This window comes from Balaenoptera acutorostrata, chromosome 11 (genome assembly GCF_949987535.1).
Source record: "Balaenoptera acutorostrata chromosome 11, mBalAcu1.1, whole genome shotgun sequence".
NCBI lineage: Eukaryota > Metazoa > Chordata > Mammalia > Artiodactyla > Balaenopteridae > Balaenoptera > Balaenoptera acutorostrata.
This window is the reverse complement of record NC_080074.1, coordinates 43,187,498-43,200,488: the sequence shown is the minus strand read 5'-3', so window position 1 is coordinate 43,200,488 and position 12,991 is coordinate 43,187,498. Positions and strand designations below refer to the sequence as shown.

Sequence of the window (12,991 nt, the reverse complement as noted above, 5' to 3'; positions counted from 1 at the left end):
ATGTTTCCAGGCCCCAACTGTTGAGTCTCTCATAGCCTGAAAGTCTTCCTAACTGTTGCCCCAGCCATTATGTAGCAGAGATAAGCCATCCCCAATATGCCCTGTCCAAATTCCTGGCCCACAGAACTCCTAAGGAACAGAACATAGCTGTTTCTAAGCTCGTGAGTTTTAGAGTAAATTGTTAGGCAGAAATAGTAAATAATAAAACTCAGTGTACACAGCATAGCTCAAGCTGATACATACTTTTCTTGGGGGGTACATACTTTTTGGTATTCTATAAAGCAATGTTTCAATTTACTAAGAAATTTCCATTCATCCTCTTCTTAAATCTCCTATTATAGTGCCAACAGTTTTATTAATTAAAATTAAAAACAACAAATCATGGCTTTCTGTTGATTAGGATCTTCCAAGGCTGCCCTTTCATGAATTCTATGCTCTTATATTTAGTTTTTAATTAGAAACTAAATCGTGCTTTTTGTTCAATATACATCGTATAGCTCTTGTTTAATTAGATGATACCTCCTATCATTCTCTACTAACCTTTAGTTTGAATTCAAGTATTGCACTGTATCCAGTTTTTTGACATGTAATATTGACTGTTCCACCAAGCTCCAGTGTCATTGTGCCATAAAGAATTCCTAAAGAAAAAAAACAATTTTGACAAAAGGTTAAAGAGAGAGAGAGAGAGACTGGCTAATAACAAGTAGAACTTTATAATCTAATCTTCTAGGAGCAACGAATAATTCAAGAGGATTCTGTCCTACTCAATAACAATCTATAATATACACATAAAGTTGGTTCTGTAGGATTTGAATAGATAACAGTTGATCCACATTCTTTCCAGTCTATATTTACAAATTAATATTCTCACTAAAATATATTAGTAATCCCAAAATCAATACCCACAGCATTTCTGCAGTCATTCGTGGACGTGTGCAGAGTTGTCCAATGTGCACACTGAAGCTGAAGTCAAACAAGGTGAGACTCTTGACTTCTGGCTTCATTACTCATATAGTAAACAAGTGTCTTTTCTGTGGTATATTTAGTGCCGCATTTTTGTGCTTTTTGTTGGTGATTTTACTATTTACAATGGCCCCCAAATAAGTGCTATCTGGTGTTCCTAAGCAAGGAAGGTTGTGATGTACTTTATGGAGAAAATATGTATGTTAAAGCTTGGTTCAGGCATGAGTTATAGTGCTGTTGGCTGTTAGTTCAATGCTAATGAATCAAAAGTATATATGTAATATGGTGTCTTTAAAAAGAAACAAGGGCTTCCCTGGTGGCGCAGTGGTTGAGAATCTGCCTGCTAATGCAGGGGACACGGGTTTGAGCCCTGGTCTGGGAAGATCCCACATGCCACGGAGCAGCTGGGCCCGTGAGCCACAATTGCTGAGCCTGCGCGTCTGGAGCCTGTGCCCCGCAACGGGAGAGGCCGTGATAGAGAAAGGCCCGCGCACCGCGATGAAGAGCGGTCCCCGCACTGCGATGAAGAGTGGCCCCCGCTTGCCGCAACTGGAGAAAGCCCTCGCACGAACCGAAGACCCAACACAGCCAAAAATAAATAAATAAATAAATAAATAAATAAATAAATAAATAAATAAATAAATAAAAGAAAATCCTTTCATTGCCTTTCCAGGCTTGCAATTTATATAAAAAAAAAAAAAAAAAAGAAACAAAGTTATGCTTTGACTGGTTGATGAAAATGCTGTGACAAGAGGCTCACAGGAACCTAACCATGTGTTTCCTCAAGGAGCAATAGTTTAGTATTCATTAATTCAGTGTCTGTGGTGACTTTATAGAACATAAGTACTACAAATAACAAGAATCAACTGTATAAGTAAGATAAATTTTAAAATCTCCATATTTTGGTTCTTGACTAAAAACTGTTGGGGAAATTCTGAGTTTGACAAGTTAAACAGGCTGTGTGTGTGTGTGTGTGTGTGTGTGTGTGTATATGTTCTTGGACTAAACTTTTTTTTTTTCCCAATGTTCATCATTCCCATAGTTTGTATATGTTTACTATATATACATAGAAACCATATAAGCTCATTTTACACACAATCATACTATACATATCTTTCTCCAATTTGATTTTTAAACTCAACATTTTAGATAGGATTTTAAGTTTTTTCAAAAATTTTAATATAATTTTTAAAGGTTACTTTCCATTTACAGTTATTACAAAATCTTGGCTATATTCCCCGTGTTGTACAGTACATCCTTGAGCCTTGAGCCTATCTTACCAATAGTTTGTACCTCCTAGTTCTCCACACCTATAATGCACCCCCCTCCCCACTGGTAACCACTAGTGTGTTCTCTATATCTGTGAATCTGCTTCTTTTTTTGTTATATTCACTAGTTTGTTGTATTTAGATTCCATGTATTGAATATAAATGACATCATACAGTATTTGTCTTTCTCTGACTTATTTCACTTAGCATAATGCCCTCCAAGCTGACTAAACTCTTAAGGCAGCCTTTAATATGCAAATGCAAAATGTTAATTTTCAAGAGAGGAAAAGACTATGCAATGCTTCTCATATTTATTTGGCTATGGAATTCTTATTTTATAAAACAATTTGAGACTAGTGATTTGGAGAACACATCTTAGAAAATACACGAAGGTAGAAAATAATCATTTCCTCATTCACAAGGGGTTATGATCTCTCCTTTTTTCCGTGCAATAAAAACATTGCTATGAAAAAAAATTTTTCCCTGTTGCTATTTGGGTATGGCATTAGGTATCTCTCTACATGAAATATCATTTTATTTATTCTAAATTATTTAAAATTTAAAAATATACTTCTTATCAATTCATTTCATGATTTCAGATATTTCACTTCATGTCTATTTCAAGAACCACACATGAAGCTCAAAGAATTACCTAGCCTGAGGCCACAAGTTGGCAGTCTTGCACAGTGGATGGGAGACAACAAGCCTAGAGTTTAGTCTCAGCATTCTTACTAACTAGCTGGTCTGGCTTTAGATAAGATTCTTAACCCTTTCGGTTTTTTCATCTGTGAAATGAGGTCATATTAAATAATTTCCATGTTTTCATGAATCAGTTCCTAAAATATAGGATAATTACCCTAAAAAGTTATTTTTAAGAAATGGGTTGGAAAGGAGGATGAAGATAATGACCACGCTGAGTGTTTAAGGTGATGCCATATAGCATAGCAGTGCAGATTGCAGAGCTGTCTGATCTCAGGCAAATTAACCTCTTTCTGCCTTATTTTCCTCGTTCATAAAACAGGGATAATATTACCTACTTTATAGGGCTGCTGGAATGATTAAATGAGTTTATAAATGTAAAGTGCACAGAATAGTTGGGTGCCTGGCCTGTTTTAAGTGATAGTTATTATTTAATACCTTTATCTGTGTACTAAATAATGGGGAAAAAGCATAATACATTAATTTTTAACAAACTGCCAAACAAGGATGATAAAAAATTTTAAAGAACTTGTTACAATGAAAAGCAGTACATTAAAATTTTAAAAAGGGGTGGTGGTGCAAGAAGATAAAAAATCACTTTTGAGGATTCTGAAATAACGGGCAGTTTCATCAAATTTTACAACTTGCAGACAAGGAGAATGAAATTCCATTATTATAAATCAGACTCTTCCAAATAAAGTATGTGTCACAAAAAAATCCACTGTGGTGAATTAATTCATCATAGAAATATTCAGCAGATGATAACAATGATCTCAAGTATCTGTAAACCAAGGACACTTTCAAACAAAAGGTTGACTCCATCAATCTCAAAACATAAATTACAGTCAAATACACTTACTTAAAAAAAAACCTAACTCAAGTATGGAAAATATTTACCTTTACAATGAGCATATGGCATTGTCATTACATAATCTTCGCCTCTATTCAAGAAAGTTAACCGTGCTTCTCCTTCTAATATTGCAGATAATGAGTTTCCTGAAATAAATATTGTTTATTAAGTTTCACAAAAATAATTCAGCCAATTCAAAACAAACAAAACATATTTAGGACACCTATCAGATATCTACAGTGGAATGTCTTAAAAATGTCTCAGTCTCAATGTGTCCAAACATGTATTTGTTGTCTTATACCCAAAACATATTCGATCCATGTTCCTATTCTTACAAAATGAGTACTTTTAAAAGGTACTCATTATATGTTTGTTGTGTTATTTTACATGAGGCTCTTAAAAAAAATCTTAAACATGTAGAACATGCAGTAAAACACTGTTTCACTGTATAGCTTAATATGCCCTTTTTTGAATAAAAACATTATTTCTTATCTGTAAGACACATTACGTCGTTAAGTCCCAAGCTTTAAGTACGTATAACTGATATAATAATACTATGGCTAATTTAGAATAAATTAAAATATGCATAACCCACCAAAATGCAATTGATGATAAAATTTCATGGTATTTTCTTTTAGCTTTTCATATATATATATATATAAATATATATATTTCCCCCATTGACAGTTTTATTGAAGTATAATTTACATACAGTAAGTGACCCATTTTAATGGTGCATTTTGATAGTCTTAGCAATTGTATCCAGTCATGTAACCTCCACCACCACAATCCTTGCTCCTTGGCAGTCAATCCTTTCCTCCAGCCCAAGGAAACCACTGGTCTGGTTTCTATCACTATAGTTTGGCCTATTTTAGAATTTTGTATAGATGGCATCATAGAATATGTAGTTTATTGTGTCTGACTTCTTTCATTTAGCAAAATATTTTTCAGATTCATCCATGTTATTGTATCATTTCATACCACTTTAACAATACTGAAAAATCTAATGTATGAACATAGTATATCTCTCCATTTACTTGTCTTCTTTAATTTTCCTCAGCAATGTTTTGTAGTTCTCAGTCTACAGGTCTTATATATGTTTCATTAAATTTACTCTTAAATATTTTATTTTTAAGATACTATTGTAATCAGAGTTGTTTTTTAAATTTCATTCTGCAAGTGTTCATTTCTAGTATATAGAAATACAATTGATTTTTGTATTTTGATCATGTATCCTACAACCTTATGAAATTCACTCATTAGTTCTAGTAGTATGGTGGTATATTTTTGAGGATTTTCTATATAGATCAGGTATGTATGTGGTTTAACTTCTTCCTTTCTAATCTGTATGCTTGTCCTTTAACTTGCCTACTGCATTGGCTAGGACTTCTAACAGAATTTCATACAGAAGTGGTGAGAGTGAATATGCTTGCCTTGTACCTGATCTTAAGTAAAAATTATTCTATTTTCAACATAAGAGTATTAAGTTGGCTATTTATTTTTCATAGATACCTTTAATCTAGTCCTAATTTGTTGAGAGCTTTTATCATGAATGGGTATTGAATGTTGTCAAATGCTTTTTCTGAACCTATTAAAATGATATGATTTTCCTTTATTCTATTAATATGAATTACACTGATTGATTTTCAGATGACATGCCAACCTTGTATTTGAGATACACCCCACTTGATCATGATATATTATCTTTTAAATATATTGATCATGACATATATCATTTTTAGATATCCAATTATGTGTGTGTATTACCGTTTATATATATTGATTTGTTACTAATTTGTTAAGGATTTTTGCAGGTATATTCAAGAAAGATATTGATCTACAGTTTTCTGATAATGTCTGGTTTGGGGATTAGCGTAACGCTGCCCTCATAAAATAGCTGAAAAGTGTTTCCTCCTCTTCTATCTTCTGTAAGAAGCTGTACAGAATTGGTATTATTTCTTCCTTAAATATTTACAAGAACTCAAAATATCTGGGCCTGGACTATATCATTTTTATAATTTTTTAAAAAATTAATTTATTTATTTTTGGCTGCATTAGGTCTTTGTTGCTGTGTGTGGGCTTCCTCTAGTTGCAGTGAGCGGGGACTACTCTTTGTTGCAGTGCGCCTGCTTCTCATCGCGGTGGCTTCTCTTGTTGCGGAGCACGGGCTCTAGGCGTGCGGGCTTCAGTAGTTGTGGCACGCGGGCTCAGTAGTTGTGGCTCGCGGGCTCTAGAGCGCAGGCTCAGTAGTTGTGGTGCATGGGCTTAGTTGCTCTGAGGCATGTGGGATCCTCCCGGACCAGGGCTCGAACCCGTGTCCCCTGCATTGGCAGGCGGATTCTTAACCACTGTGGCACCAGGGAAGCCCTGGACTATATCTTTGAAGGAAGACTTAAAATTACTAATTCAATTTCTTTCACTGATTTAAGGCTATTATAATGTTACATTTCTTCTTGGGTCGGTTTTGGTAATTTGTGTTTTTTAAGGGATTTGCCTGTTTCATCCAAGCTGTCAAATTTATTGTCATAAAATTATCCATAATATTTATCATCCTTTCAGTGTCTGTAGGATCCGTAGTGATTCTGCTCATTTTATTCCTGATTTGTATTCTTTATTTTGATCAGTCTAAAATCAACTCTTGGGTTCCCTGATTTTCTCAATTGTTTGTCCACTTTCTACACTGATGTCTGCTCATTATTATTTCCTTCCTTCTGCCTACTTGAAATTTAATTAGCTTTTTCTAACTTCATAGGGTAAAAAGTTAGATCACTGATTTGGTTCTTTCTTTTTTTCTAATTTAAAGTTATAAATCTCCCTCTAAGCACCCCTTCTGCTGTATCCCACAAATTTTGATATGCTGTATTTTCATATCATCTAGTCTTAAATATTTTCTAATTTCTCTTGTGATTTCTTCTTTGGCCCATGAATTATTTAGAAGTGTGTTATTTAATTTCTAAATATTTGGAGTTTACCTCGATATCTTATTTATTTCTAATTCTATTTCATTAACGTTGCAGAACATATTCTGTATGATTTCCATCTTTTTAAATTTATGGAGAGTTGTTTTATGGTCAAACATGTTATCTATACCAGTGAAAAACCATATGTGTACTTGAATACAACGTGTATTCTGTAACTGTTGCCTGTAATGTTCTAGAAATAACAATTAAGGTAAGGTGTAGATAGTGTTTTTCAGGTCTATATGTCTTTGCTTATATTTCATCTAGTTGTCTTACCATCTGCTGAGGAGACAGTGTTAATCTAAATATGATTTTAGAATTGCCTATTTCTCCCCTTAATTCTGTTTTTGCTTCATGTGTTTTGAGGTTCTATGATTAGATATACATTTGTGATTATTATGCTTTCTTGATGTACTAAACCTTTTATCATTATGAAATAACTCCTTTTTTTATCTCTGTTAATACTTTTTGTCTTAAAATTTTATTAATATAGCCACTCAATCATACTTGAACTTAATGTTCGCATAGTTTAGCTTTTAATTTTTTCTATCCATTTACTTTCAACCTATTTGTGTCTTTACACTTAAAGTGGATCTATCCTTGCTGTTTTATTCAATCTGACAATCTGTCTTTAAGTTGGATTATTTTGACCATTAACACTGATATAATTACGACGGGTTTTTTATCTGCCGTGTTACTGTGTATTTTCTATTGTTCCTCTCTGATTTTTATTCCTTGATCAAGCTTTCCTGCTACTTTAAAAAATAATTTGAATTTTTTTTTTAGAATTTCATTTCAATAATCTTATTGGCTTTTTACTTATCCTTGTCATTATTGTGTGGATGTGTGTATGCTCATGTGCACACACACATGCTCTAAAATAGCGCTTCTCAACAGTGGCACTACTGCTATTTTGGGCTTGATAATTCTTTGTTGTGGTGGGTTGTCCTGTGCATTGTAGGATATTTAGCAGCATCCCTGGCCTCAACCTACTGGATATACCAACTGGAAAACCAAAATGTCTCTGGCCATTGCCAAATGTCTCCTGGGCCCCAGAGTTGAGGACCAGTGCTTTAGGGATTACAAATATTTATCTTTAAAATTTCACACGCCACTTACAATTAAATTAACCACTTTTATAAAATGTAGAAACTGTGCAATCTGTATGTCCACTCTCCTTTAAGCCTTTATGCTATAGTTATATCTGCATATGCTATAAAATTCACAAGACAATGTTAACATTTTTTGTTTTGAACAGTAATATATATTATAAACAAATTGAGAGGAAAAGGTAAGAAAAAATGTCTTTTGTATTTACTAGATACTTATCATTTCTTACAATCTTCTGTCCATTCTGAGGATCTGAGTTTTTATCTAGTATCATTTACCTTTAGCTTGAAGAACTTTAGCTTTTCTTGCGGTATGACTCTTCTGGCAACAAATTCTTTTAGTTTTATTTTATCTGAAAATGACGTTATTCTTGAAGAATATTTTCTTTCAACACTATATAGAGATGTTCCATTTTCCTGAGTTCTTCACAGATTCTAATAAGAAGTTGGCCATTATAGAATCATTATTTCCCTGAATGTATTATATTGCTTTTCTCTTTTTGTTTTCAAGATTTGTCTTTGATCTTTGGTTTTAAATAGTTTGAGTACATTGTGTCTTGGCTTAGCCATTTTTTTTTTCCTAACCACTAGACTGCCAGGAAATTCCCTGTATTGCCTTCTCTAGGACATTGGTGGATTCCCACTCCACCAGTTTTCTAGAACTTGAAGTTAAAGAAGTGGGAGTTGGGAACTTCCCTGGTGGTCCAGTGGTTAACACTGCACTTCCACTACAGGGGGCATGGGCTCGATCCCTGGTTGGGGAACCAAGATCCTGCATGCATTGGTTTAGCCATCTTAATGTTTATTCTGCTTGGTATTCTTTGAGCATCCTGAATGTGTGAATTTATACCTTTCGTTAAATTTGGAAAACTTTTGCATCAACTCACTTTTTTTTTAACATCTTTATTGGAGTATAATTGCTTTACAATGGAGTGTTAGTGTCTGCTTTATAACAAAGTGAATCAGCTATACATATACATATATCCCCATATCTCCTCCCTGTTGCATCTCCTTCCCACCCTCCTTATCCCACCCCTCTAGGTGGTCACAAAGCACCGAGCTGATCTCCCTGTGCTATGCGGCTGCTTCCCACTAGCTATCTATTTTACATTTGGTAGTGTATATATGTCCATGCCACTCTCTCACTTCGTCCCAGCTTACCCTTCCCCCTCCCCATGTCCTCAAGTCCATTCTCTACGTCTGCGTCTTTATTCCTGTTCTGCCCCTAGTTTCTTCAGAACCAATTTTTTTTAGATTCCATATGTGTGTGTTACCATATGGTATTTGTTTTTATCTTTCTGACTTACTTCACTCTGTATGACAGACTCTAGGTCCATCCATCTCATTACAAATAACTCAATTTCGCTTCTTTTTATGGTGGAGTAATATTCCATTGTATACATGTGCCACATCTTCTTTATCCATTCATCTGTCGATGGACACTTAGGTTGTTCCATGTCCTGGCTATTGTAAATAGAGCTGCAATGAACATTGTGGTACATGACTCTTTTTGAATTACGGTTTTCTCAGGGTATATGACCAGTAGTGGGATTGCTGGGTTGTATGGTAGTTCTGTTTTTAGTTTTTTAAGGAACCTCCATACTGTTCTCCATAGTGGCTGTATCAATTTACATTCCCACCAACAGTGCAAGAGGGTTCCCTTTCTCCACACCCTCTCCAGCATTTATTGTTTGTAGATTTTTTGATGATAGCTATTCTGACTGCTGTGAGGTGATACCTCACTGTAGTTTTGATTTGCATTTCTCTAACGATTAGTGATGTTGAGCATCATCAACTCATTTTTTTCCTGTTCCATTTTCTCTCCCCTTCTGGGACTCCAGTAACACATGTTAGACCATGTGATATTATACAACAGATATCTGAGGCTCTGTTCATCTTTTAAAATAATTTTTCTCTGTGTTTTCCACATTGGATTTCTATTTATCTATTTATAAGTTCACTTATTTTCTTCTCTATCATCTCCATTCTGCTGTAAAGTTCACTCTATGAATTTTTAATTTAAAATACTGAATTTTTCAGTTCTAGAATTTCTATTTAATTTTTGAAATATATCTATTTCTACTTTTCTTCTAAGCTGTACAATTTTTTCATTCACTGTGACCATATTTTCTTTTACTTATTTAAGGGCACTTATTTTAGCCACTTAAAAATCCTTGGGCTTCCCTGGTGGCTCAGTGGTTGAGAATCTGCCTGCCAATGCAGCGGACATGGGTTCGAGCCCTGGTCTGGGAAGATCCCACATGCCGCGGAGCAAATGGGCCCGTGAGCCACAACTACTGAGCCTGCGCGTCTGGAGCCCGTGCTCCGCAACAGGAGAGGCCGCGACAGTGAGAGGCCCGCGCACCGCGATGAAGAGTGGCCCCCGCTCGCCGCAACTAGAGAAAGCCCTCGCGCAGAAACGAAGACCCAACACAGCCATAAATAAATAAATAAATAAATCCTTCCTTTAAAAAAAAAAAAAAAAAAATCCTTGTGTGCTACTTCCAACAGTATATCCTGGGGTTTGTCTCAGTTGATTTTCTTTTCCTTTGAGAATATGTTCCATTTTCCTGGGTCTTTAAGTTAGGTAATTTTGGATTTGATTCTGGACATTATAAATGTTGAGTTGTAGAGACTCTGAATTCTATTATTTTTCTCCAATGAAAGTTGTTCTTTTGTCTTAGCATGCAATTATTCGGTTGGACTCAAATTACGAACTTTGGGGTTTTTTTGGGTGGCAGTTTTGTTCTGGATTTAGCCAGAGAGGTAGGCAGAGAGAATTTGGGATCCCCTCTCTGGCTCTTTTCCTTTTCAGGTTCCTGTTCTCTGTCTAGTGGCCACAGTTTCTCCAAATTTAGTGTTTGGTTCCCCAGGTCAGAAAGGCTGCAATGTTTCTACCAGTTTACCCTGCTAACTGTACCTGACCTGAGGCTGAAAGTCATGGAAACGAGGATTCATTCTGTAATTTCTGTTCTATGACTGTGGACTTCCCACTGAATTGGCCTGCAATTGCTCTCTCTTTAATGTTTTCACGTATTAATAGCTGCTTTCTGTATTAGGGCCAGATGTCTAGAGGAGAAGGACTGGTCTAGTAGGACCTTATTCAGACATTGTTGTCCACATACATTTTTAACATAAAACCACATAGATTTTTGTATCCAACTTTATACATGTATTGGTATACCATAAAATCATTTCTCTCTTATTATATAGTATTCATAACCATACTATATCTTAAAATAACTGAATGTTCTCTTATTTTAAAGGAAATACTTGCTCTTTGTGGGAAAGTTGAAAAATCCAACGATAATTACCCATAATTCCATCATTCAGGTTAATCATGAAATCTTGATATAATTCCTTGCATCTTTTTTTCCTATATATGAATGTATACATGTTTTAAAGCAGAGTAGACTCAGAGCATATATGTACTCTGCTTTTCACTTAACATTATATCATAAGCCATTTCAAATTTTAGTGCACATTAGAATTACCTGAGGAGATTGTAAAAATGTATATTCTTGGGCTTCTCTGGTGGCGCAGTGGTTAAGAATCTGCCTGCCAATGCAGGGGACAGAGGTTCAAGCCCTGGTCTGGGAAGATCCCACATACCGCAGAGCAACTAAGCCCATGCACCACAACTAATGAGCCTGCACTCTAGAGCCCACGAGCCACAACTACTGAGCCCGTGTGCTGCAACTACTGAAGCCTGTGTGCCTAGAGTCTGTGCTATGCAACAAGAGAGGCCACCACAGTGAGAAGCCCACACGCCACAACAAAGAGTAGCCCCCGCTCGCCACAACTAGAGAAAAGCCCACGCGCAGCAGCAAAGACCCAACGCAACCAAAAATAAAATAAATAATATAAATAAATTTATATAAAAAAAGTATATACTTGAGCCCAGTGATTTTGATTTGGTAAGTCAAGATTGGGATTCAGGATTCCAAAATTTTAACTGATACTCTGATTATGAAATTGATGGTTTATGCATACTGTTTGAAAAACAAGAGCAGTTCTCCCAAATGATGATAAATTATTCAACCCATAGCAAAGTGACTAAGTACCTATATTTTATCTGCTTTGCAGAATATCAGAAAGCCATTTAAAAACGAATGGTTCTTAGGGCAAAGACTAGTGGTACAAGAAAAAACAGATCCATAGATCTGAGAAGATAGCCCTTGAGATAGAAAATAATGGCATTAAAAACCAGTGATAAATAAACCAAATACTGAGAAAATTTATTGGCTTTTGGGAAGAGAAAGTTGTGATCTTGCTTCACTTCATACACACTATATACAAAGAAATAAATTTCAGGCAAACTAAAGAGCAGTGAAAGCATAAAAGTATGAGAACATGTAAGCAAATTATTATACAAGCTGAAGTGAGAAAGGGTTTTCTAATCGTGACATCAAAAGCAAAAACCATCAAAGGAAAAACTGATAATTTAGTAAATCAAAATGTCAAGAGACTACTTAAGAGGAATATACTCTACCCAGATGTCATTAAATTTAACTTAATTTAGATTCAAGAAAATGAACTAATTCCTAAAACAATATAAACTATCAAACTCTCCTAGCAAGAAGTTTCTATATGGGCAAGTCAATAACCAAAGAAGAAATGAGGAAGTTACCAAAAAATTGTCCCTACAAAGTTTGAATTTAGTAAATTCTTTCAAATTATAAAGGAACAGATAGTTCTGATATACACAATTGTATGTACTATAACATAGAAAAAAGAAGGCCAGCTGCTGAAGTAATCGCAGAAAGTGAGCTATGTACCTGGTATTCAATAAAAATTCTACAAGGGTAGAACACACATTCACAAAAACCATTTAAACTATAGTGAGGGTAGGGGCATGGAGGGATGGAGGGTTCAGTAGGGAGGGAATAACCCAAATATACGTAACCTTCAGAAGAAAATGATCACCCTCTGAAACAAGCAAAATATAAAACTAGGCAAAAAAATCAAAACCAAAACCCAAACAAAGCAAGCATCAAGGGATGAGTTGTTTGTTTGAATTGTCACAGATTTTAGATTAAGGTTTCCTACTGTACATATTTATTTTCCCTTGTACTTAAAAAAGTTTTTGTTAGTATGTTACTTGATCCAAGGTTAAATATCATTACTGACTGACCCTGGACT

The 12,991-nt window shown here is 35.1% G+C and overlaps 1 protein-coding gene across 5 annotated transcripts in view; it reads right to left on the bottom strand.

Annotated features, from left to right (window-relative positions):
• OSBPL8 (oxysterol binding protein like 8) overlaps window positions 1-12,991 on the bottom strand; it is a 207,723-nt gene that overhangs the window by 27,169 nt on the left and 167,563 nt on the right. For all 5 annotated transcript variants that reach the window (XM_007194985.2, XM_057556630.1, XM_057556631.1 and 2 more), the window contains 2 exons: window positions 3,828-3,926; window positions 541-638 (listed from right to left, as the gene is read on the bottom strand). In XM_007194985.2, coding sequence (XP_007195047.1) covers window positions 541-638; window positions 3,828-3,926 — 197 coding nt within the window. The remainder of the gene's footprint in view (window positions 1-540; window positions 639-3,827; window positions 3,927-12,991) is intronic.